The following is a 26,668-nucleotide window of genomic DNA, read 5'->3' as shown; positions in this document are numbered from 1 at the left end:
CCATCTGCTTCACTTGTGGCTTATTATTATTATTATTATTAATAAGTAAAAAGAAGAAACAGTGTGATTTAGATGATTTATTGAAAGGTGAGGTAGATGTAGACACGACAAGCCATTTTTAATCGAAGGAACCCATCACCCCGTATAGTTCACACCATAAGCGTCCTCTTGTTTTATTTTCCTCCTCTGAAGGTTTAATATAGTCTGCACAGTCTGCACTGTTGCTGGGCAAAGTGAAATTTGGATGCCTTTTTTAATAAATCCCTCCCTCCGTTCCCCTGCTTTGGGTGCAAGACGCATTAGCGCCTCTAGGCCGCAAGGGGGCAGTGTTCGTCAGTGAAAGCGGCAGGTGAGTTGAACGAAGGTGGGCGGTTCATTGAGTTCATGCGGAGCTTAGACACGATGAGAAATGATTATAAAAACGCCGTCGACACGTTTGTATAAAAGCATCCATCATGGTTTGACAACACTTTGATGTTACATAACGCACATTATGTAAGCTCTGGTCAACATAAGAAAACACCCTCAGGGGAAATATACATTGCCTTCCGATAGCAACGTAAAAAAAAATGATGTTAAAGAACATCCATATTTTACTCAGAGGCACATTCGCAACCATTTTCAGAAATGTGCTGTCGAATCTGAATTCACACAACACAACACAAAGAAGAAAGAAAACTGTAAAGAAGAAACTGAAGATATTTGAAAACACTCAATAAAAAGTGTCTCTTAAACTTAATTGAACACCAAGTGACAAAAACAAAATCTGGGGCCTTTCTGTGTGGAGTTTGCATGTTCTCCCTGTGTCTGGGTGGGTTCTCTCCAGGTACTCCGGCTTCCTCCCACCGTCCAAAGACATGCTGGTTAGCTTCATTGCTGATTCTAAATTGGCCGTAGGTGTGAGTGTGAATCTGTCTCTCTGTGTTAGCCCTGAGATAGACTGGAGACCTGTCGCCCAATGACAGCTGGGACTCCAGAGGACAAGCGGTTACAGAATATGAATGAATGAACGAATGAATCTTTAAATGGTCTCGCCCCGCCTTACCTCTCTGAGCTGCTCCATCCTTACACTCCTGCCCGGTGCCTCAGGTCAGCTGATCAGCTGCTCCTGGAGGTACCAAGGGCCAAACGGAGGCTCAGAGGGGATAGAGCCTTTTCTGTTGCCGGTCCTAAATTATGGAACGATCTCCCCCTACACATCAGACAAGCCCCTTCGCTGTCCATTTTTAAAACACATCTTAAGACCCATTTTTATTCTTTGGCCTTTAACACAGCATGAGACCCTGTTTTCTGTTCTGTTTTATTATTATTTTAATACTGTTTATCATTTATTATTGTTTTTATATTGTTTTTATTGCTTTTATATTGTCTCTTATGTTTGATGTCTTATATTTTAGGTTGTATTTTATGTATAGCACTTTGTGTCAGCCACAGCTGTTTTAAAGGGCTTTATAAATAAAGTTGAGTTGAGTTGAGTTGAGAATCTTAAAAATAAGGTGTAAGATTTAAAAACAGGCAGCGTCTGGGCCAGCTAAGTGTGCAGAGCTTGTGCAGAGCTGCAAAAACACTATCTCTGCTTCAACGTTGTCCTTGGGACTACAGTAAGGGTTCAGGTCTAGTGAATAGCGTATTTTATTTTATTTTAAGAAGACTTACATGGCATTAGCCCAATTGCAATAATTGCAAACCAATCTAACACACTTAATACTCTGGAAACGAGCTACATGCTACAGCGAGTAAAATGCCTCAGACGTCTGTCCATCCATTTCCACTTAGATTTAAATCCAACATCCAAACTGTCTCCATACTTTCAGGTCAGATTACTATACAGTTTTACGTGGATGAAACTTTGTAAATGAGCTTTTTCTTTATTTTTCTTATCAAAACAACCTCAAAAGATATGGCTCGATTGGTTGGAGTCATCATAAGAAGGAAGCTATTTTCTCCAAGGAACACCAGATCCGCCCTCCACCGTCAACATCTGTGACCACGTGTGCACAAGAAATATTAGCATCTGATAAGCAGACAGTTTTTAAAATAGAAAAAGGGTGTATCCTTTACTGACAAAGCTTTTCTCTTCTGCCAGCGTGAGGAATTTGCAAAATTGCACTCAAGAAATACAGTAAAGTGCAGTTTGCTGAACACGTTCATGCTCTGGACGTGATTTACTTTGAACAGAAATGAAGAAATATGTGTCTGTTTCCTGCGTTCTGTCGATTAATTTTAAAGGAGCGATGATACCTGAACAGACTATGGGCAGCACGGGGAATTACATATATCAGGAGTGTCTCTTTAATTCAATTCAATTTTATTTATATAGCGTCAATAACAATACAAATTGTTTTGTGCTTTACAACATCCGGTCTGAACCCCGGCCTGAAACCCCCAGAGCAAGTCTGAAGGCGGCGGTGGCAAAGAAAAACTCCCTTTTAACAGGAAGAAACATTGAGCAGAACCCAGCTCATATGGAGAGACCCATCTGCATGAGGCCAGCCGGGGAGAGACTTAAAATATTTTCTAGAAGAGGAGGATTAATCCATGACGGTGTTTTTCTTTAAGGTCATTGTTCCCGTCACTGTTAGTCACATCCACGTGTCTGTTTCATCCAGGGAAAGCTGACTGAGCTCTGTGCGGCCGCTCTCCAAGTGCCGCCCTGCTTTTCAGCTTTTCACTCATAACACAAACACAGCCTCGGCCATGGCATGCAACACCTGTAGCGCGCAGACAATTAAAAGTCTTGCTCGAGGGGATCAGGGCAGAGCTTGTGGTAGGTCGAACAGGTTCACCTTAATCCTGCTTTTAATGCCGACCGCGATGACAAACCTTTTGCTTCCAGCGTCGTCGGGGGCGGCTCTTACCTCACTGCCTTGTCTCAGCTGGCGCGCAACACAGGAAGCGGTTTCATGTCAAACACAGAGCAGTGTTTGCTCAGTGTTTAAACACACGTGAGGTTTGTGTGGCAGACGGACGAATCTTTTGAGTCACTTCCCAAACATTTGTCTGTGAAAATGTTGCGCGACATCCAAGTTTCATCCATGACTACGAACACAAAGTGGATTTAAAGGTGTTATTTAAGTGGCGTCGCTCCCATATTGTCACAAAACAAACATAAATAACCTTCTGGTAACTAAGGTATTAATATAATTTATTACTCTATTGTATAAGTAAGAGCACCTATATCGTCCACAAGAACCCAGCTGAGAGGTGACCTCATTTTTAGCTGTGATGAAGATATCCCAAAAAACAGGTGATGCTAAATTGTTTCAGTCTTGTTACACAGATTTTGTAAAATTCAAGAAAATTAATAAAATGTTGAGATAAGTCTAAGTTCCAGTGACAAATATCTCACAATTTAAGACTAATAATTTGGATTAACTGACTCTTTAACCTTCACACAAGTCTAGATTTGCTTTAAAGCGTCTTCACTTTCTAAACAGTTCCTCCCTTTTTAATGCACGCACATTAAGTCATTAACCTAAATGGTCCCAGTTCGACCTGATTGACAGCTGCTGTTCTCATTGTGCGCCTGTATTGTAAGTGTGCTCGTATTACTGACACCAATGTGAATGTCATTCACCCCGACGCTCGAACAAAGGTGCAGCATCCGCCTCTCATTGTGTTTGTGGCAGAGATTAAACGGCATTGTTGCTCCTTTCTGGCTCAGCTGCAAACTTTTCCTTCAGACTCGCAACAACGTGAAGACGATGCCGAGTAACTGAACCCACGCAAAAAAGGAAGCTTGCAGGAAACTTGGCATTCGTGCAGATGTTGCTTAGACATGTAGCACACACCTAGACCAGACCAGGCACCCCCCCCCCCCCCCCCCCCCCCCACCCCATAGCAATGACAGCAGGATGCAGCCTGACAACTCAAAAAAACATGAAGAACAGCACAAGGTGTTGACCTGGCCTCCAAATTCACTAGATCCCAAACTGATCAAGTATCTGTGGGATGATCCACAAAGGCCCCTCCCCTCAAAGGCCCCCACTAACATCATTCTGTTCCCAGACACCACAGGACACCCTCAGAAGACCCATGTCCATTCTCTGATGAGTCCCAACTGTTTTGGAGGCAACAAGGGAGACCTACACAATATTAGGAAGGTGGTCATAATGTTATGCCTGATCGGTGTATATAAACGGTACTTACTATTATCACTCCCTGAGCTGCTCTGGCTCTGTGCAGGCTAACATACCCAGTCTGAGGTCTAGAATGAACTCATTAACTTAGAACTGTCTTATATCTTTGACATATCCCGTCCACAGATCACACATAAAAGCAGGGCACACCCAGCGGGCGCTACAACTTTGATGTCTCCGGATCCTCACCTCCAAAAAAAAGGACTCACTCAAGTGGACACACCAAAGTGGAACGTCTAGGGCAGCGCACCGAAACTCTTTTGATCCCTAAAAGATGTGATGTAATGCAGGAGATCTGACAAGAAAGCTGCTTCCAACTGAGTCATATCTATATCCCGATGTCTTCATATTTTATTTTGTTCTTTGCTTTCGCAGTTCTACAGAATAATGCCACAATCAAAGCGATTATAAAGAGGTTTTGGCGGTTATGTGTATGTTAAGAGCACGTCTGTTTATTTTTACATGCACTGCTCGTGCAGATAATCAGCATGTGTCTGTCCCAGTTTAATGACTCCGGCGTCCTGCGGTTTCTCTTCCAGATGTTCACTTTTTTTTTAACATTTTTGTGGACAGCAAAATTAAAGCGAGGCAGTGGAAGAAGCTTTAACATCTGGATAACCAACATCATTAACAGGGAAAATGAGGAAAATGGTGAGATGTTTGCTAAAATGGTGGGGAAAGTATTAAACTTACAGCAGAATAAAAATGGGACTCGTTTAAGAAGAATTGCAGATGTAGGAGAAGGAATCTGCTGAGTGTTCACATGGAGAGAAGCATGCTAAACATGAGACCATTTAGGTGGGCCATGGACCTGATATTGTTAACGTTAGCTCACAGGAATAGTTCTGAAACAATAAACCGAATAGAATCATAATTAATTTAATCAATCACACTCGACTTGACATGTCAAAATGGCTCCTGTAAAAAGGGCCTCTGAAGCACAGCATTACTTTGAACTAAATGCTAACATTAGTGCGCTAACATCCTTACAACAACAAAGCTAACACTCTGATGTTTGGTGGATATAATGGCTACCATGTTTTATCGCCTCATTTTAGCTTGTTAGCACGCTAGAGTTTGCTAATTAGGACAAATAAAAGTACAGCCGAGGTGTATGTAAATTATATTATGACTGGACCGATGAAAGTGCTTGAGGAAAAGTTACAGGAGTTAAGAATATCTTTAAATAGCTAATTTGCTCCGGTGCTAGAATATGTGTCTTTGCTTGCCGGAAAATGTCACCAAAATTACTAAATTCTTCAAATAGAAGTTGTTGTCTTGTGGTCACCCACATTTCAGCTGTAAGTTGTGAAAAAAAAAAACATGTGTTAAGCTAATGTTGTTGTCTAGAAACCAGCGAGGCTAAAAGTTTAGCAAGCTAACAGCCATTCATTCATTCATTCATTCGCTCATCTTCTGTAACCACTTGTCCTCTGAAGGGTCGCGTCAGGGCTGGAGCCTGTCCCAGCTGTCATTGGGCGAGAGGCGGGGTACACCCAGGACAGGTCTCCAGTCTATCTCAGGGCTAACACAGAGAGACAGACAACCATTCACACTCACACCTACGGCCAATTTAGAATCAACAATGAACCTAACGAGCATGTCTTTGGACGGTGGGAGGAAGCTGGAGAACCTGGAGAGAACATGCAAACTCCACTCAGAAAGGCCCAGTCGGCCCATGGATTAGAACCTGGAACCTTCTTGCTGTGAGGCATCAGTGGTAACCACCACACCACTGTGTTGCAAAGCTAACATCCAGGTTAAAATTACCAAGAAAACTCTACATGACTAAACTCGTTAACACAGTAAACACAACCCACATTTGAAGGCATAAGTTGTGAGCGCTGCTAAGCAACGGTCAGCCTCTACCACCCACCAATGCTAATATTTTAGCAAGCTAACGAGCAGGTAACATAATAAAGCAAATGCAAAGGCACTGCTGGGAATATCAATATTTTCCCCTTACATATATCATAGAAGTACTAAGAATAACTCAGAACTAAATTACTATATATACACCATAACTTCCATGGTTTCCAAACTCTGAGCATTCAGAAAGTTTCGAGATTGTGATTACTGCAAGATCAGGGACATTCAAATGGACTCCTCTCGTGATGGTCCTATCTGAGGGTACCATTAGCAGCATTCATCCCAAGAGTTAAATGAATACATGAATAGCAGATTTCATTGCAATTCACTTAATAGTTGTTGAGGACAGATCAACATCGGCTATTCATAGTGTCTGAAACAGGGATTGTACCGTTGGATGAAATAAATTGTACTAATTTTAAATCCCGCTTGTTGACAAATTCATCCACGGCTTGACTTGGAAAGGAGGACGGTGATATCATTATCGCTGGATGTTATCAGGATGCAGTCGCTGCTGCTCTCCAGAATCAGGTGGGGAGCGTCTGACAGGTAGCGTAAGAGCGATGGCAGCGGGGCATAATGCAGCCTCTCCAAATAGCAATGACAGCAGCTCTGAAATATTTATCACTGTTTCCATTTCACATGCTCTAATTGCCCTGAATCCATGTCTGATGGAGACACAGAGGGAGAGATGGATACAAAAGGCTGAGAGAGAGAGGCAGACATGGAGGAAACTGAGACTAAATGTAAATAGACACAAAACATTATTTTGACTTTACAAAAGCACGCAACTGCAAATTGTAAACAACTGAACTACATGTATCTAAGATGCACTTTAAGTAGTCCATCTTTTTGGAACAGAGTCTTCTCGTTACCTTGCTAAACTGTTAGCTGTTAGCTTAGGTTTCCAGAGGCCGACAGTCACCGCAATTTATGCTGCCTTTAAATCAGGTTCTCTTAATCCCGTTTACGTTAAAAATTCATACAAATGGCGCCCTCTAGTGGTATTTTCAAAAGCGTTGGTGGCCGTGCAAGTTAATTATTTGGTGACTCCTCGGTAGTCTTAGCTTGCTACGCTGTTCTTCTCTTCTTGTGTTTTGTGTACGTAACTAGCCATGTCGTAAACCGCAAGTTCTTTATTGCTAATTGCTCGTTTCTTCAATCATAGCAACATGTTTAATTATATTGATGCTTCAAATGTATGCATAATTAAGGGCGTGGCAGTTTTGAGTGACACGTGGTTGCCCTCACAGATTGCTAGCGGTCAATCTAAGGCTACGTCCACACGTACCAAAACGATCTTTTCCCTCCGTTTTCCCTGGGATCGTTTCAAGAATATTCACGTACACACGGATCCGTCTCAACACGACTCAAAACGCTACTTCATATTCCAGGCCTATCGGCGCTGTTTCAGTTTCAGAAATTCACCAAAAACGGAGAGGAAGAGGCGGAGCGGTGGATGTAAAATGTTGCTTATGTGGTTGTCCATCAGCCTTTTTTGCTCAGCGTGGTGGCACAGGAGCATGATATTTTGCCCTAGTAACCCTAATAGGCTCAATATCTTGTCCAGCAGGAACACGAGCATTTAGTCCGCCATTGTTGTTGATGTTGTTATGGGATGTCTCGCACGAGGTGGAAGGCTGCTCGAGTGGTGTGGCTATGACATCGTTTTGCGTTTGCGAATTTTTTCACCCTGGGACCAGGTTTCAGAAAAGTGCGTTTTAAGGCAATGCGTTTACAGGATTCGTGTGGACGATCGGCCAAAACGATGCAAAACATCTGCGTTTAAACCAAAAAGCGTCTGTATCACCTGCTTGCCTCAACTTCACTCTCCACCCATTTGCCCATTTTTCTGTACCGCCAAGATGGCGGTGGCCAGAGACACCACACTTGAGCTTCAAAGCAATGAGCTCATATAAGTGGTTCGTGCATCTTTATATACAGTCTATACCGCAACCCCTTAAGCACATCTGGTGTCAGAAAGCGGTGTATTTGTGGCTGAGGGTTGGTGGGTGTGTAAGGGGGTCCGGTCAAATGGGGCCCCCAGAGAATCTTGGGCTGCCCCTGTTGGAGATCAAGTGGGAAGGGGCGGAGAATGAAGCGAGAGAGAGAGGGGGGAAAGAGAGACATATGGACAAACTGCGAGGCAGAGAGGGCGGAGAATACAGGGAGAGAGACGTACACACAAATAGAGAGACAGCGAGAGAGAGAGCGAGAGAGGGAGAGAGAGAGAGCGGCGGAGTTAGTGCATGCAGGGCTCCGGCAGTAAGTCGGTATGTAGCAGCGGCGGAGCTTCTATCTGGGAATACAAAGAAGCAAAAAACGCGCTTTGGATAGAGAATATAAGAAGCGGGATTAAAAATAAAACTACCCGAGGATGAGACACACGCCGTGCGTCTGAAGGAGACTAAAAAACACGCCGTTATTCCTCTGATTTATCACCGTTTTCGCGAAAATGGCGAACGACTCCCCGGCCAAAAGTCTGGTGGATATAGACCTGGCATCCCTGAGGGTGAGTGTGTGTGTGTGCGCGCGCCACTGTGGCATTTTCACGTTCATCTTTTCCACGTTTAGAAATATATCCACGCAGAGGGCAGTTGCTCTTGTTGACACAGCCCTGCGGTAGCTTTTCTTTGTCTAATACCCGCTGGCAGGAGAGGCCAACCGGGCGCAGCCGGCTCATGCATCGAGCGAACCCGAATGAAATTACTACGGAGAATAAATGAATTCTGGATTTTTTTCTTTTTTTTTTTCTTTTCTTCAAATGTGTATTTATTTGTTTGTTTTTTCTTGCCTGTTTAAATCCAGGATCCTGCTGGGATCTTCGAGTTGGTGGAAGTGGTCGGAAATGGCACCTATGGACAAGTCTACAAGGTTGGTTTGCGCCTCCATCTCTGTCTGTCTGTCTGTGTGTGTTTGTGTGTGTGTGTGCGCGTTAAGAGCCGAGAACAAACTGGAGCACAAACATGCATTTATGTATATTTTTTCACTCTATCACGGTCCCGGGAACGCGTTTATTATAACACGTCCCCTCCCCTGCTTCACTTGGGACCGGTGCGGTCTGGACTGGATTATCCCTCTGATAGCGTTTCGGCCTCTTCACCGCTTCACATCCATTCATTATTCCTCATTTTCAGCGATGCAAACATCATCCCAGTAACGTTACACCTATTTTGGTCCTCCAGAAGTCCCTCCTCCCAGCCTCCATCCATCCATCCATCCATCCGCCATTCCCCTCCTTCTCCTTCTCCTCCTCCTCTCCTCATCCACACCCCTGCATAATATTCCTTGCACGGTGCACGCGTTGCGCTTGCACACAACCCAATCCGTGCCATGACAGGCTTTTTACCACTCTGACCGACTTGTGCGCCATTGGGCGGGCGGTGTTTCATTGCGCATTTGTGCACACCATTGCCCAGCAGGCCTTTCGCCGGAGTGGCTCCGCGCTGCATTAACAAGGGATAGGCCCTGGCACGTCCCCATCACATGCACCCACACAGATAGCAGGACAGCAGGCGTTTAGATGGAGACCCTGGTGTGTCCTCTCCTGCACAGCTTTCCACCTTCACAGCCCGTGAGGGATGAGCAGCGGCATCATCATGCTGTTGCTTGGTAGAAATGAGAGCGGAGTCAAGAGGCGGATTGGACCACAGCCGCCGGATCTGTTGCTGTTGAGCTGTTCTAATTTATTCATTTTGTCTGTATATTGTCACAAGCTTTTGCTTTTCCAAACCCTTGTATCTGCTGCAGGCTAGTGTTTGGGATTATATCATGTGAGACAGGTCATACTTGCACGGCCATGACATGTGCACCACCATACAAACCTTCTTGCAGATATTTATGTGGCACAAACTGCAAGTCAAGGCTGATTTACTCTCATTTGCTTGTGGCTAGAAAATAGACCCATGTGCCATTTTTTTTTCTGTCTCTACCAGGTTGCAGTAATTTGTGGCCAAATCCGAACACTTAAGGATCAAATCAAAGTAAATCTCAGTGAACACCTTGACTGAAATGTGGGTTTTGTCCATTTGCGCGCTATTAAATCACGCCAGGGTTGAAAATAGCATTTATTATTAAATTAACTCGAATTGTGGGCTTGGATATGGCCGAATTTACCCTGTGACACGGAAAGGCTGCAGCGCTGTAGCAGAGCCAGAGAGGTGATTCTGTCTCTTAGTGATGACAGTACACAGTTGGAGCCAAGTCAGGGTTGATTGCAGCGATTTGCAAATGGAAAAAAACTCAGCATTTCTCTCTCCTCCCGGACTCTAAATTATGACTTTTTAAGGGGTCACACGGGCCTAACGCTGCGACAGTAATGACCAGTTTGACGACTTCTTCCGTGCTATGCTAAGTAATGAAGCTATATGCGTGTTTTACTCCCTACCTGTAAAAGCAAGGACTAAACTACAGCCTCTGTACTGTTAGTTTAGATGTGATAGCAATCCTCTTGAAGCTCTGCTGGGGTCCAAAATGGAGCTGGATGCAGACGTGTTTACGTATTTATGCATTCGTTGCACGTTCACACTTCTCAGCTTCTCATTTCGGGCTGCAAAGTGGAGTCTGAAGCCGTGTCCACGTATAAAACATTTCACTCGTCAGCCGTCGCCTTGTAGCTGACAGTTGGTCTCCAGTGGATATTCCTGGCTTTGGTTGCCTAGGTAACCTCCCTCGTATACTGGGAGTGAAACCAGCAAAGCGTAAGAATATTTTTAGTGTATATAAAGCTCTGGGCGTCACGTGACTTTTTTTTTAGTTGACACCGCCATATTGGCAGGAAAACTGAATGGCGCCGGCACTGTTTTCAGGCCGTCAGAGTTTCCTGCGCACTTTAAATTGATAGAAATTGACCAGTACAAGGCAAAACTCGACAGATTATATATATCAGCATTAAAACAGCCGGCTCGGACAATGTTCCTGACCTGCAGTGTCCTGATATATATATATATATATATATATAACCACCTCATTAACTTTCCTTCGTCCTACTCCAGAAAGTCATTGAAAGTATACATTGAAGAGTTTTTCCGAGGAGGTTCATCGCAGTAACACAACTACAATAACAAGTAAATGTTTAATTCCAAATTTCTTCATAACGCTTCATAATCAACGTCATAAACATTAGCCTAACTTGCCTTTATGAAAAGAAATCTGTTGGACAAACGCTGGATTCTGTACCTGATATAAAGTGATTGCTACACAAGCGAACCTTGTTTCTTGAGGGATCCCACTGCTCCGTTTTCTCGTGCCTGCTTCTTGTGCGTTTTATTGCAGTAATCCACATCCGCCTTCTTGCGGCATCTTTGGGAATCCTATAAAACGATTTCCCCTTTGCTCGTCCCCGACTATTCTGGCATCCTGGAGCACAACAGCTGCCGAGCATTTTTGGATGCAACTGGTACAAGTTAGCTAGTTGCTCGCAGTTGTCAACCGAATTGTAAAATCGAAAAGCGTGCTTTTCTGCCAATACGGCGGTGCTGTGGTTGCTACCGGCTACCGGAGCTCTATAGGCGGAACTGGCTTCTCTTGCTCTCTAAACGTTTGGGGGGCACTTCCATTGGTTGGGATTTGTTCAAATTGGTATCTGCCCTTTTCGTGTCACTTCGCCGAGTCCCATTATTAACGTATCACGGTCTCAGAGTTACTCAGCTCTGAACAGGAATGTGTTCCCATCTAAAAACAGCTGGCTCTCAGACATGTTTCAGAGCGATCAGATCCTCCCCTTTTTTTTCTTTTTTTTAACACACATACAATATGTACGATATGGCATCAGTGTCCACAGAAGAGTCACGGGGGTCTACTGTATCTCTGGCTCCGAGGATTACACAAGTGACCAGCAGGCTCTGAACGATCCCGCCGCTGAGACGAGTGTCACTTTGAATCAGATTTTATAATCATGGACAATGAGGCCAGCCCCGAGGGCGAGCCTGCTCCACTGTTACGCCACACTGTGCACAAAGAAATGTCTCCTCATGATGAAGCTCATATTTTGTGTATATACTCAGGGAGAAAACAGTATTTACTCTTTGCTTGTTTTATTTGTATTTTTCATGCGTCTCCAGGGCGTACGTCGACAGCCGGCTGTAAACGTTGCATTAAAAGTGTCGGGGCAAGCGGTTGTGGAAATGCTCAGATGCACCGGAACGCAAATTAACCTTGACATTTTGAGTTTAGCTCCTCGGGATCCAGTGAATCATAACCACGTGCGAAACGCGGGCTCGAGTGAAGACGAACCTTTTTTCCTGCTTTTCTCGCAAACATACGACCCGAAAATGTGCGCTTGATCCTGAAAGGCTCCGCGGCCGGCCGGGCTTCGCGGGCCCGGTGAATAGCTGCAGAGTGTGACTGACTTGGGCCCGTTGCAGCTGTGTGCACCAACAACAGCTGCTGGAGGGAAAAAAAATTAAACTGAAGGGAGGGTTGGGGGGGAGATAGAGAAACATAGAGAAGAGGAAATACGAAAGAGAGAAGCGTTCACCCTTGAACTACTAACTGCTTTGTTGCCATGTAAGTGGTAAAGTTCCTACACGCATCCCCCACATTGTTTAACAAGGTGCACATTAGACTGAACACATACCAGAACATCAAGCTGGTGTTTGCACTGTAAAAACAAATCAGTTTGTGTTAATATACACTGGAAAATCAGAACCTAAATACCTGCTATCAACAAGAAAAAGAAACCAAAACATGACCGAAATTCAAAATAGGTAAGTTAAATTGACTTAAACATCATTATTAGCTGTCAAGATTAACGAGGTCAGAGTTATTTCCATTAGACACCATAGGAGGTTTTTAAATTGGAGCTGAGGCTGAAAGACGTTTTACAACTCTAGGGTAAGGCCACACTCATAATGTGGGGCTGGGAATCCCCCTCTCTGAGGAAATGGTTTAACCCATTTGTGACTGGCTTGAGTTTAAGATTCTTTGAGCTTCTTCTTCATTATTTTTCTATATTTTCGGAACCGCGGCTCTAATCGTTTCAGGCTTCACCGAGACGTTCTCTATCATGTTTATGAGACGGATAAACAAATACTCAAAAATCTGAGGGGATAAAGCTGCTCTAGGGCCTGGATTGGAGCTCGTCACCTCGCCTGCCGTGAGCGTCGTCCGCGCAGAGCGGGGTGGATGTTTGTGAGGAAGTAGTGAAACGGCGGAAGTCATCAGTGCGGTGAGGAGAAGTTGGTGGCTTTGCTGTGATGGCCAGATTACAAAAACCACAGCCCAGTTCCTGTTGCCCTGTCATGTATTAACGTGGAACGTCCCGGCGGTTTGGATTATGACATGGGACAGTAAATCCGTCAGTGATACAACCTTTAAGGCCAACAATACAAAATAGTAGTGCAACGTAACTTCTGAAAGAAGTGAAGAAATCTGTCTTTTAAAGTGTCTTTAATATCACATCTAATATATCTAAAAATACTTTTTACTGGAAAATAATGCAAATAATTAATTGATTTTAAACCCTAAGACTTAAAGGGGAACTACTGTTTTTTACAACCTCAACCTTATTTGTGGCATAAAATACGATCGCTTACTCACCCATATAACTTTTGCGTCATTTGTAGTCGTTCGGAGTGACTGGGGCACCGAAACGCAGCCTCTAAATAACACGAATCTCATTCATTTCACCAATATTTTGTTATGATATGCTAGCACTATTCCCTGTTGAGTCCTGAGTTACCTGTTATCATCATCCGGGGTCTGTAGATTGACCTACAGATGATGATGTGTTCTGACCTGGATGATGTCATCTCTGAGCGCCGCACGCACCCGCACCCGCACCCGCGACGGTCCGCTTGTTTACCTGTAATTTACTATTGCTAGTTTTTTGCAACATGGCTGAATATTTTTTCCGATTCTGAGGTTGTGGACGAACCATAGTGGCAGATAATGTGTTATTTAGATGCTGCATTTCGGTGCCCCAGTCACTCCCACTATATGGATATACGCAAATCTATATATCTCCCGAACGACTCCACATGATCCAAAAGTTATATGGGTGAGTAAACGATCGTATTTTATGTCAGCATTCCGGACATTTGACTCTCATGACTCACTTTTCGAGCCAGCCTCAAGTGGCCGTTTGAGGAACTGCAATTCATTTCCAACACTTTCTTTGCTAAAATAAGTAAAAACTGAAGATAATAAGTTTCAGTGACAAGACACTGGACCTCTGCAGTGAAACCAGACAATAAACTCAACTAGACAGATAAGAATGAAATGTTTTTCACAGCAGGTGATCTAAGCTATTTCTCCGAAACTGATTTGGGCGAAGCCTGCATCCTGTCAGAGGAGGAATCTGCAGCGTCTCATTCTGGTGCCCTGTGTTGTAATCAAAGTTCCCTAACCTGCCATTTTGGTGGTATGCGACTATTTCTCTGGATCCTCCCTGTAGGGAAACTCCGATGTCGGATGTTCCACTCTGCACATGAAGGCCACACATCTGCTGAGAAGTTCTCCTTAAAGCAGACTGTAGCTGTGTTTAACTTTCAGATCGCTGGATGTACAAACATCTACAGGAAGCTCCTCTACTACTTTCATACTTGTATTTTGTATACTCTGGGTAAAAACAAAATTTATGCTTTTGCTGACTTCACAGGAAGTCAGAGTAGGTGTGATTTGATAACACCTTTCAAATCTGATGAATGTCAGGCAGCTGCTTTTTCTTTTTTTTTTGATATATCAGCTGCAGGCAGGAAGCACTTATATATTTTGGGAGGGTGCAACTAATGATTATTTGCGTTTCCCATTAATAAATCTTTCCGAAACTCGAGACGACGTCTGCAAAATTGTTTAATCACTGTGATTAAAACGTCGGAGGAGCTGAAAGCATAAAAATGAAAAAAAAAAGGCTGTTTACATATCAGTGCAGATGGAAGAGATAAGAAGTGAAGGTTGCGCTTCCTCTGCACCTCTTCATCCTGACTTTGTAACGGGAAAGATGCTTGTTTTTCTCCGCTGCTGACAGAGCGAGGCTGGGTGTGGCTCTCCACCAGCAGCCTGTCATCAGCTGGGCAGAGCACCATTACTGCGAATCCCTCAGAGGATGCATGGCAGATCTGTCTGATGCATGAATACCTTAAGTGCTTCTTTTTCATCCTCTCTAACTCCACATTTGGATCTGAAAAATCAGTGTCCACACTTTTTGTTTTATGGTAACCATTAATCATTGTATTAAATACTAATTACTGACCAATTTGAACAGACAATATCCTCAAAAAGACCTTCGATTATGTTTAACTTCCTTTACTCTTCTTAAAAAACAGGCAAATTATGTGTTGCTTGGTTCATTTAAAGCACTTTGCACGTGCCTCTTGTGTTTTCTCTTGTCGCATAATGATCTGGCTTTTGCATCTTGAACGTTTCAGTCCGGGGGTTCCTGTGGCGACGCCAGCACTTACTGGTGGCAACTAATGTGGTTTAAATACTTATGGGTGAAAGAATTCTGGGGGCAGCGAAACAAGCTATGGTTGTTAAAATATAGAAGTCAGACTATAATTGTCCCCTTTCCAGCGTCCGCTGAGCAACCGTGATCTGATTTTATGCTGCACGTGACATGAGTCTGCAAACGGCCGGGCTAAATATAGAGATAATTACCTCTCTAAGAAGTTGTGCAGCTCTTCATGTAACGGCTCACTGTGGCTGCTCCCTCTTGTTTCATCGCTCCCTGCGATCTTTCAAACTGTTCCGCTCTCAACAAGCGGCAGAAATCACAGCTGGTTTGCTTTACGAATATGTTTTCGATGAGCAACGAGGAAGTGCTAAACTCTTTGACAAACGGCCTTCTTAATTAAAGATAACAGTTAAACGCTTTTAAGGTGAAGCTGCAGCAGCGGGAATGTCCGGTCTTCCATTAGCAGCAGACTGTCGGCTATCATCTGGTGACTTTAAAGCATTCTGCATTCATAACCTCATATCTGCTTATAGCGATTACATTAGTCTCATGAATGTCTCCACAGACACCCAGGTCATAAAAATGCAAATAAAAAAACCCTGCAGTACTTTCATCAGTCGGCTGTAGGCTCAGTAACCTTTGAGTTACCTTATTTTGGCAATAGCGAAAATCTTTGAGATTGGCACTTTTATGTTTGCTATAGTGGTCTAAACTAACACCAGATGAGCAGCAAATCCTGACATTTGACACGCCGAAAACCAAGGATTCACTTGATAAATGACTTTCATTTCAGCTGCACCTGCTTCAGTCTTGACAAGAGCGTCTTTCTGTAGGAGTTATTGGCGTTTTGTGAGTAGCTGCATTTCAGGCAAAGGTATCAACACAAATAATCATCTACCACCCAAACTCAAAAATGGATATCTGTCGTCTGGAGCGTAGTATTACACACCTCTTAAATGTCTATTGTTTTTTAACTATGGAGCTATTTATAGCCGGGCCCCTGCTTTGTAAAGCGGAGGAACTACAAAGCTGTCAGAAGGAATAGACTCATGCAAAGCTGGCTCACCGACCTTCCGGCTATTCAAACTGGAATGTTAGCCGTGTCTGCCGTGACCTTTCGCAGCACAGGAAGCGAAGCGAAGCGCGGCAGCGGCAGCAGCGGCAGCAGCAGCAGCGGCGGCGGCGAAGCTAGCCGCGGCACCACAAGGAACTTTCCTCCTCAATCGAAACTGCTGTTATCTGGCGTGACCTTTCACAGCAGAAGAAGTGGAAGGTCTGCCACTGATAGCGGCAACAGGAACTTGACTTTGTCACGCTTCGCGATGGAGAAGTTTGATGCTTTTTTGTTCCTGACCAGGCCTGCGCTTACTCATTGTTTCCAGCACCGATGGACAAATGAATCTCTCTAGTTTAAAAGTTCCACATAGCGGAACTGAAAGTCTTTAAATTGCTTTGTTGTTCTTACTAGATGTTGGACACGTTTCCACACTGATCACTTTCTTTGCTGCCTTTTATGGCTGTTTGCTTTCTGATGGTTAACCGAGGATTTTTCTCCTTTTGCACAAAGGTGACATTCTTTGTACTGCTGTTAATGAGTCTGCTGGCAGCGACTAACTCTGCCTGCTAGCTATAGATAAGTTAAAAATAAGACAGAGAGCCTCAGACAGTATCTGGGTCATGGTCTTTGATGCTGGCTGCGTGGACCGATGCAGAGACTGTGCTGCTGGAGATTCTCAGAGGAGACAATCGCACAGCAACATGAAGGATTTCTGGGTTTTTGTTTCGCGTTTGAAGGCGTTTTGACACATTTCTGTAACAAACAGGATTTACTGGCACTTGTAGCTGCCGTTTAATTCTTAGTTCAACTGCCCTCTTTGCGCGTCTTTGTGTTTCCCTGAAACACGGAACTGATTTCAGGAAGTTTCCTTGCTCAGTTATTGTAAAATGTCCAATTGTCGTGGTAAGAACGGAATTGTAAGTAAGGCAAAGCCGGTCTACGTTCCAACCTTCACCTCTGGTCGTCAGATTTTTTGTAGCGACCAAAAGTATGACGAGGATGACGAGTTTAGAGGGAGTCAGTTGTGGTGGTTCAGGCGTGCTGGGCTGGCTGACCTCCTGGGCACGCCAGCTGGGAGGAGACCCCGGGGTAGATCCAGAATTTACAAGGTGGATCATGTATCTAGACGGGCTAGGGAGCACCTTGGGATACCTCAAGAGGAACTAGAAGGTGTTGCTAGGGAGAGGGGTGTCCTGAATACCATGCTTAGTCTGTTGCCAGGGTGACCTGACCTTGGATAAGCGGGTGAAAATGGATGGATACCAATATTTCCTGGACATGATAATGATAATGAGTCTTCTACCGATCAGGCATGACATTATGACCACCTTCCTAATATTGTGTAGGTCTCCCTTGTGCCTCCAAAACAGCTGAGACTCACCAGAGAATGGACATGGGCCTTCTGAGGGTGTCCTGTGGTGTCTGGCAACAGGATGTTGTTAGTGGGGGGCCTTTGGGTTCTGTGGGTTGAGGGGAGGGGCCTCTGTGGATCATCCCACAGATTCTAGATCAGTTTGTTATCTAGTGAATTTGGAGGCCAGGTCAACACCTTGTGCTGTTCTTCATGTTTTTTTGAGTTGTTCCTAAACAACTGTGTCTGGTCTGGTCTAGGTGGGTGCTACATGTCTAAGTAACATCCACATGAATGAATGCCAGGTCCTAAAGTTTCCCAGCAGAACATTGAATTGTCACAAGATGGTCAATGTTATTTACATCTCCTGTCATAATGTTATTCCTGATCGGTGCATCATCTTGTGGTTTCTGGCCTTGTTTTCTTTGCTAACCTCCTCTGTGTGCAGCATCTCTTTTCTTTTCTGGGTTTTTCTTTTTGAGGACACACTGTCTGGATTTATGGTTCTTCAGTCAGCATGCAGCGGGCTTTCAGAGGCTGTGACAAAGATCATGACTGTGCAGCATCGCAGTAAGAGCCTTAGCTCGCTCAGCTGCCGAGACGCGCTGTTAAAGTCGAGTTTTGTGGACACTAGAGGAGCTCTGTGTCTCCTTTTTCTTCCTCCTACTTCTCCTCCTTCACCAAGCCCACCCAGCCTCTCAGGTCGCTGCTTTGGAAAAAAATAAATAAAAAATGAAGATGGAAAAACTGTTTTAAATGAAACTGTTAAAGCCTATCCTCAATGTGGAATGTAAGGGTCAGGCTGCATCAATGACAGGAGGGAATTCGGGATTAAGCTGAAAGGATTTGAAATGAGGGAGGAGGAGGAGGAGGAGGAGGAGGTAGAAAAGAGCAGCGGAGGAAGGTCACTAGCTCCTGAGCATCCCTCCTCCTCGACCCTGGTGAGGGTGTGGAGTGGGGTTTGATGGAAGGCATCATGGAGACGGTAATCCTTCAGCATGAGATGGCACACGCTGAGAAGAATTAAGGTTAAGGCTGATCAGGATAAAGAAAGATGCATAATAGAAATAATTAACTGCTCCTTAGTTCCCTTACTTATAATTTTATCAGTTTTATGTCAGCGTATTTGGTCGCATGTAATGTAATGGCATGACAATAATGGGGAAATGTAGATTTTCTTACACGTAGAAACTCATTTCATAATCTTATGATTGCAAGACCCTTACCACAGTTTGGATTGTGTAATGCTGGAATTGAAGCTTAAATGAACTATTTGGATCATGCTGAATTAGGCATAACATTATGACCACCTTCCTAATATTGTGTAGGTCTCCCTTGTGCCTCCAAAACAGTTGTGACTCATCAGAGAATGGACATGGGCCTTCTGAGGGTGTCCTGTGGCGTCTGGTAACAGAATGTTGTTAGTGGGGGCCTTTGGGGGGAGGGGCCTCTGTGGATCATCCCACAGATGCTTGATCAGTTTGGGATCTAGTGAATTTGGAGGCCAGGTCAACACCTTGTGATGTTCTTCATGTTTTTTTGAGTGTTTTTGTGGCTGCATCCTGCTGGGGATGGCTGCTGCCATCAAGGAGTGTCATTGCTATGGGGTGGGGGTGCCTGGTCTGGTCTAGGTGGGTGCTACATGTCTAAGTAACATCCACACCAATGAATGCAAGGTCCAAAAGTTTCCCAGCAGAACATTGAACTGTCACAAGATGGTCAATGTTATTTACTTCTCCAGTCAGTGGTTTTAATGTTGTGGCTGATCAGTGTATGTCTAAAACAAAGCTAAAACAAAAGCAACCGGACTTCAGTTTCTTTGAAGACGTTTTCACCATCTAAGTGGCTTCTTTAGTCTTTAAGAAAACTCAAAACAAGTCCAATTGTCTTTGGTTTAGCTTTGGTTTTCTCATAGTTTCTCAGGCTTGGCTTCATTCCTGAGACTTCCCTGACACAAGAATCCCGACCGTATCACAATATGTGTTTGTCCCGCTGACACGTCTCTATAAAAACCCCATCTTAATTAGCAAATTACCCCTTTTTATTGTTTGGGTTCCGTTTTTTTCTGGCTCCTGTTGAAGGTTGTTATATAACACGCTCAGCTACTGTATGTGTTAATGTGGAGCGATGGATTCACGCAGACAGGGCGGACAGATGGCCCGTTGCGCGTTGGATCTCTCTCCGTCTCTCGTGTCGCAAGTGCAGCTCGGGAAATTTCCCAAAAGGAATATAGAAACAAAAATGAATCCGTTAACGCTCTGCGGCAGGGGTGTAAAGTGTTAAAACATCTTAGGATCAGCCAAAATGTGTCTGTAGAGCTGAATGTTGAATCCCTCTTGGGGAGATGAACACAGTATCACGCTATCGTTTATTTGTTAGAGAACCATATTTATAGTTTTCCATATAAGGTATCAGTTTTCTCCGGTTTTGGCGCAAGTATGGAACATTTTCATGTGAGAAACTGCAGCTACAGGTTTGCAAAGTCACTGGCATCCAACTCGGACGCCCAAGGTATCCCATAGCTGAATATGAAACCTGAATTTCTTTATTCCAATATGTCACAGACAGTTTTTGGTCCTAAGGTTTCATATAAATATCTCAACCCGGTCGAAAGGTGATGAACTCTTTGCTACTTCCTCTTCTTCTCTCTCTTTTGTCTTAGTATGCTTAAATTCCCTTACCAGTCCATTTTACATAAATATTTCCAGGCGATCTGCCATTGCAGGTTTGATTCCCACCCCTAGCAAACAAGTTGGTCAATGTTATTTACTTCTCCTGTCAGTGGTTTTAATGTTATGGCTGACTGGTGTATCTTTGTCTGTCAGTGGGCCTCGTTGTGCACGTCCGTGGATAAGATAATCTAAATGCCTGAATGTGATTTGGAGGCAGGGTTTGCCGAGGCCGCCGCACGATTCAGAGAGAAGGTCATTTGTAGTTTATCAGGCTGATTATGTCTCTTGTTATGAACAGATATCTCTTTGTGTTTGCTCCTCCGTCCCCGGCTGCCGTCGCACTGACAAGCAGATAGACACGATATTCCCTGTTTCTCACACCCGGCTCGTTGACTACGCACATCCCAGTGCCGGCGAGCGTTGACGAGACTCGGAAGTGTTGTTTTTGTCATCTAAACTCAACAAACTCAACCTAGGTGTCCACAAAACCTAAGTCCACGTGCAGGAAAACTTCAGTCAGTTTCAGGGAAATGAGTCATTCTGCAAAAAAATAAATCTAGATCGGGATATTTTTCCTGTTTAGTCTTTAATTAAATGAAGCTGGTGTTTATGCCGCAGTTGTGGGTTAGAATTACTCAAATTAGCCATTCTCCACCACAATCGGCGTGCCTTCACGGCCCTTCTCTTCCTCTTAAACACGTCTTTGGATGGATGGATGGATTGCATATAAAGTGATCCGTTCTAATGGATCACAAGAACTGAAGAAACCTTTTTGGACGAGAGGTTAAATTCAAGCAACTTGCACGACTTGCAGAATAGTTGGCCTCATTCACTGTCATTGGGCGAGAGGCAGGGTACGCCCGGGACAGGTTACCTACCAACAGAACCTAACCAGCATGTCTTTGGACGGTGGGAGGAAGCCGGAGTACCCGGAGAGAACCCACGCAGACACTGGGAGAACATGCAATCACCACACAGAAAGGACCCAGTCGTCATGTGGATTCAAACCCAGAACCATCTTGCTGTGAGGCATCAGTGCTAACCGCCACACCGCTGTTACCGCCCTTACGAAGAAACACGGCAGCTTTAATTAACCCCTATCCCAGCTTAACAGATTAGGAGCATTATCACTGGCAAGCTGCGCGTCCATCTCTTACAACAACATATGGCACACCTTTAACCAATTCCAGATTTTTATCATTACTTTTAACATGCATATATTTGGAATTCATCTCGTGTTTGTGCTCCCTTGATAAATTTCCGTTGCTCTTTGTCGTCTCACACAACACCGGCTCTGGCTCTCAACTCTTTGTTTCATATACCTAGCTTGAATGAGTTTCTTGAATGGGACAGAAGAAGTCAGAGAAATTATTTTCAAGGTGATGATTTGCTAAAGAGCAAGTGAATGCACCATTAGTTTTTCTTCTAGTGCCACAACACGTGGTATGCTTTTGTAGCTCAACCCAATACAAGGATTTGAGGTCAGCCGAACGGCCGTGACTCACGAGAACAATCATATTTCCATGGTGGGAGCATCTCCACGTGAGTGCAACGTTTCTAGACAAGTGCCTCTCTTCTCATTCACTCGTGCTCTCTTTTTCTTTTTCTTCCCAGGACTCCACCCTTATTGATTTTCCACAGCACTAGCTAGCATCACGCACAACGGCCCCCTTTATTCTGTTATCTGTGACCTGCTCTTTTCCTGATAACGCCCACTGAAAGCCTCTCTGTTCGGAGAGCCAAAATGGCTGCCGGCCTTAGATGACCACACGTGCGTTTGAGCAAAAAGTCTCTCAACACACTTCATTTAGATTTGTTTTGTGTTGTACAGATAGCTTAGCTGGTGCCCTACAGTCATATACGGTAGATAGGCTTTATAAAGCCACTAAGAAATAAAGGGTTGACTTTTCACTGTGGTGTTTCCACATCTTTGTTTTGCCACCTACTCTTTTTGCAACAGGAAGCCTGCAGGGAATTAAAAAATGTGATTGAACCAGAGGAAGGGTGAGATATCGGAGAAGGTTTAATCTACTGATTTCAGTCGTGTTACCCTGGCATTATCTATCCTTTACTGTTGATTTCATTCTTGTTAACCGTGTCTCTGTGCTAGAATATAGGCTGTCCGTGTGTTAAATATGGATTGTACGCACAAGCACACTTAAATACAAACAATTCAATGACTGAAGTCAGCAGTAATCTGTTATTTTTGGTAGCTGTGAGACTTTTCACGGCAAGGTTTGAAAGATGCAAGTTGCTCTGAAGGCTGTTACATATTCCACGAGACTTTTGTTCTCGCACCAGTCTTCGTTTGGGAGTTCTCGCAGCTTGTTCTCGACACGTCAGCCGGGCAGAACTTTTTTCTCGTGTGGTGTCCGGTTACTATTCTGTGATTGGTCAGAAATTGGAAGTGGGCGTGGTTCATGTGTAAAAGCGGAAATGCTAGCAGCCACTCTGTGAGCTCCCAGATGCTAGTATTCGCAGTGTGACCGCTAATCTCTCCTGGGTAGAGATCGGCATACTGTGTGTGGGTGCATGCTGAAAAGGACCGGCCAACATCCGAAAATAATAAGAAAAGTGCCTCTTGTCTCCCACAATGCTTAGCGTGCGTGACGTATGCTGCAGTGGGCGCACCCTATGAGGACTTCCCTGGACATCGGCTCTTGAGTTTAAATGACCTGGCCAGTACGAACTTTTTTTTCTTGTTCTTGCAGCCCTAGAAGCAAGAAAAAATTTCTTGCTTCTCGCGTAGTATGTATCAGCCTTAAAAAGTCTCGATATGTGATCATTGTGTCAGAAAATGAAACAAGCGACAAGAAATGGATGCTCTTCTCTGCTCTGACAGTGTTCACGTCTGTTTTAGGGTTTGAATATGCGTCATAAACCTCTTTACTGTTTCCTCCGCATTTGTTATCATTTGAAGTTTGAGGTTTGAATTCCTTCGGGACAGTCGGCGCGCTGATTGCTTGTTTATCTTTCTCTGCCTGCACAATTTGTTGCATATTAGTAATATCATGCATCTGGGATGACACCTCTGTGGGCTTTATTGAAGATTTTATTTAATGCAAAACTCAGTTCCTTCTTTTTGTTCCAAACCAGAAATTATTCAACAGTTCCTCAGTCCACGTGGCGGCTTTGACTGCATGCTGTGATTATTAAATAGGATGAGGACTAACTGGCCCGCCAGATATAAAGGCACGTCCCAGTGTCCCTCCTGTTGCTTATTAAAGCCCCTCCCCCCCTCGAATCACTCGCCCGCTAACTCTGAGCGTCTGGTCCTGGCTCTTAATGACAGTTGTTGGCCTGTCTGAGCCTCTGTGGTTTAAACGGGTGGACATGGTGGACTCTGTGTGAATGTGTGTGCAGTGTTTGTAGTGGAGGGCGGGTGGGGTTACTGTATGGGTGGCCATCTGGAGAGGGAAAACAAAGCTGCTACTGGGTTGGGGGGGGGGGGGGGCTGTTTGTCCTGAGTACAAGCTTGAAAGAAGTCTTGGGGAGCAGATTGCTGAGAAAGAAGTTTTTGTTTTAGTTCGAGGCTACGTGTAGTAAATTATTTTGAGGACGGAAGTGAGCCTCCGACACACCTGCACCACTCACTTGTGTTTGCCTCCAGTTCTGGATATGTTGCAAAATCTGTTCAACCAAGAGCAGTATCTCTGCATTTGAGGAAAAACAGTCCATGCAGTTGCAAAGTTGTTATTATCATTTGTCATTTTTTTTATTTTTTATTTATTTATCATTTGTTAAGTTACAATAAGTGGATTGTATAAAAAGATGGACGCACCCTTCATGGCGTTCCCTGAAGATGGTTTTGAAGCCTAATGTTGCCACTCCGGTCGTCGCCATCTCGGCAGTGCCTGACACCTTGTATCTCCCAGCTACTTCAGAAACGGTCTAAGGTGGAACGTGAGATGCCAAGAAAGACAGCTAGCCCCATAGCAATGACTCTCCTTGATGGCACCCAGTGTTATGTAAAAAATGTCCCCCCTAGAGTTGTCTTGTATTGGGAAATTAGCTATAGAGACCAAAACTTTGTTTTTGTTGTTTATTTCTGTCAAACAGTTTTACATTTAACATGGAGGTCTATGGGGATTAACTCACTTTTGTAGCCAGCCTCAAGTGGTCACTTATGGAACTGCAGTTTTGTTTTGCACGTCCATTTATTTATTTATTTTAACCGCTGGGGTTAAACCCGGTCTGCCTTGCTCTTAACTCTGGATGTTGATGAGTTTGAACCTGTAACCTTGCAGGTGGAGGCCTTTTATTACATTAATAGTAATACATAGAAAAAGTTAGTCCTCCTCACCGAGTTTAGCCAATGAAACGCATTATTTCTCTAAGAAATGTTTCCAGAATTCAAAGTACAACTTTCTCTTTCTCTTCTTGCGTTTCTGTCCTTCATTCATTGTCTACATATTTCTCTTCACTCCCCCCAGCACATGCAGAGACACACATACACATGTTACTGTGGTTATGATAAAGGAGCTCTGTTGCTTCTTTCAGCCCTGCACACAGCGAGGCAGCTGGCTGGGCCCGAATGACAGCCTCATTAGCTTTTGTTTTCATCCGCTTCAAAACACTGTGAGCCGGCCCGAGCTGTCACCTGACCGCAAACCCTGCCGGGCGATTGGAACGCAGCGATGAGCCTCAGCCAGCTGACCAGAACCCAGTGCTCCGATTGGGCCAGAGTTTCTCAAAGCACTTCCTCCTGTAGCCGGGCAGACTGTGCAAACTCCCACGAGGACCGCAGGGTTTCAAAACACATATAGGCTGCAGTCGAGAGAGAGACGGTTACAGACCTCGAAAGTATCGGTGGCATTGTGTGCAGGAATCCTCTGTTATGGTTATTAGACCATTCATTTGCGGAAGTTGTAAACATCTGATTTGAACCTGTTCAGTGAAACTATCAGGAGCTGTAAATAATATCTGTAATGCAAGTCATTTTTTGTGTGTTTTTGGTGTTGACATTGTATTTCTGAAGCCTTTAATAAGCTGAGGAGGTTCTCCGAGTGTAGCTGAAAAGCGGATAATAACGCACTCTGAACATACGAGGTTCTCACTGTCTCACTGTGATGAAATCTGGGAAAAGCAGGCGATGCCGTCGTGACTCTGAGATGTTTGTGTTACCAGGCAGATACAAAAAAAACAAAAAAAGAGTCAAACACTGTTCAGAAGTCGCTCATGCTGGAAGGGAGAAGCTGCTGGAACTAAGCTGTTCATGTACGCATTGAACCACTCTCCACCATTCAAACCTAGGTTCTCGCGACAATGACAAAATATAACATATTTATATAACATTTATAGTTATATAATATAGGGGCCGGCACTGTTGTTAAGCAATGATGAACTTTGTAGCATGCTAGGCTAACGCTGGCTAAACGACATAATGACTGATCCCAATGAAATACTGAGGAAAGGAAGAGATATACTTAAAGAGACTAGTGTTGATTGGTGACAAATGAATTGTGTGGTAATGACACACTAGTACACTCGCCCCTGTCACCTGTTTTATCTTAACACGTATCAGGCATAACATTATGACCACTGACTGTAGAAGTAAATAACATTGACCATCTTGTGACAATTCAGTGTTCTCCTGGGAAACCTTTGGACCTGGCATTCATTGGTGTGGATCTTACTTAGACATGTAGCACCCACCTAGACCAGACCAGGCACCCCCCACCCTATAGCAATGACACTCCTTGATGGCAGCAGCCATCCACAACCACAGGAACACACACAAAAACACTTTAGGCACATCTAAAAAAACATGAAGTACAGCACAACGTGTTGACCTGGCCTCCAAATTCACTAGATTCCAAACTGATCAAGTATCTCTGGGATGATCCACAGAGGCCCCTCCCCTAAAAGACCCCCCCACTAACAACATTCTGTTGCCAGACACCACAGGACACCCTCAGAAGACCCATGTCCATACTCTGATGAGTCACGACTGTTTTGGAGGCACAAGGAAGACCTACACAATATTAGGAAGGTGGTCATAATGTTATGCCTGATCGGTGTATTAGTGTGTCTCTTTCTGTTATGTCACCATTATCCTCTCTCTGCTCCCCTCTGTGATCATGGCCAGACACAGTTTCTGTCGAAGCTCGTCTCGTTGTTGTTGTCGTTGCGGGTGTCTGGTCGCTGGTTACTTCTGGCTCTGCCTCGAGCATGTTGTCAGCAGCT

At 44.2% G+C, this 26,668-nt stretch overlaps 1 protein-coding gene across 3 annotated transcripts in view; it reads left to right on the top strand.

The window, feature by feature from the left end:
* The first annotated feature begins 8,286 nt into the window (after positions 1 to 8,286).
* The window catches only part of LOC311487888 (mitogen-activated protein kinase kinase kinase kinase 4-like), a 105,342-nt gene continuing 86,960 nt past the window's right edge, over positions 8,287 to 26,668 (top strand). For all 3 annotated transcript variants that reach the window (XM_084544299.1, XM_084544297.1, XM_084544298.1), the window contains exons 1-2: positions 8,287 to 8,520; positions 8,817 to 8,882. In XM_084544299.1, the coding sequence (XP_084400425.1) occupies positions 8,464 to 8,520; positions 8,817 to 8,882 (123 nt within the window). In that variant the 5' untranslated portion in view covers positions 8,287 to 8,463. The remainder of the gene's footprint in view (positions 8,521 to 8,816; positions 8,883 to 26,668) is intronic.

Source organism: Chelon labrosus (assembly GCF_963514085.1).
Source record: "Chelon labrosus genome assembly, chromosome: 5".
Taxonomy (NCBI): Eukaryota; Metazoa; Chordata; class Actinopteri; order Mugiliformes; family Mugilidae; genus Chelon; species Chelon labrosus.
The sequence above is the reverse complement of the archived record's forward strand: the minus strand, read 5'-3'. Positions and strand labels throughout refer to the sequence as shown.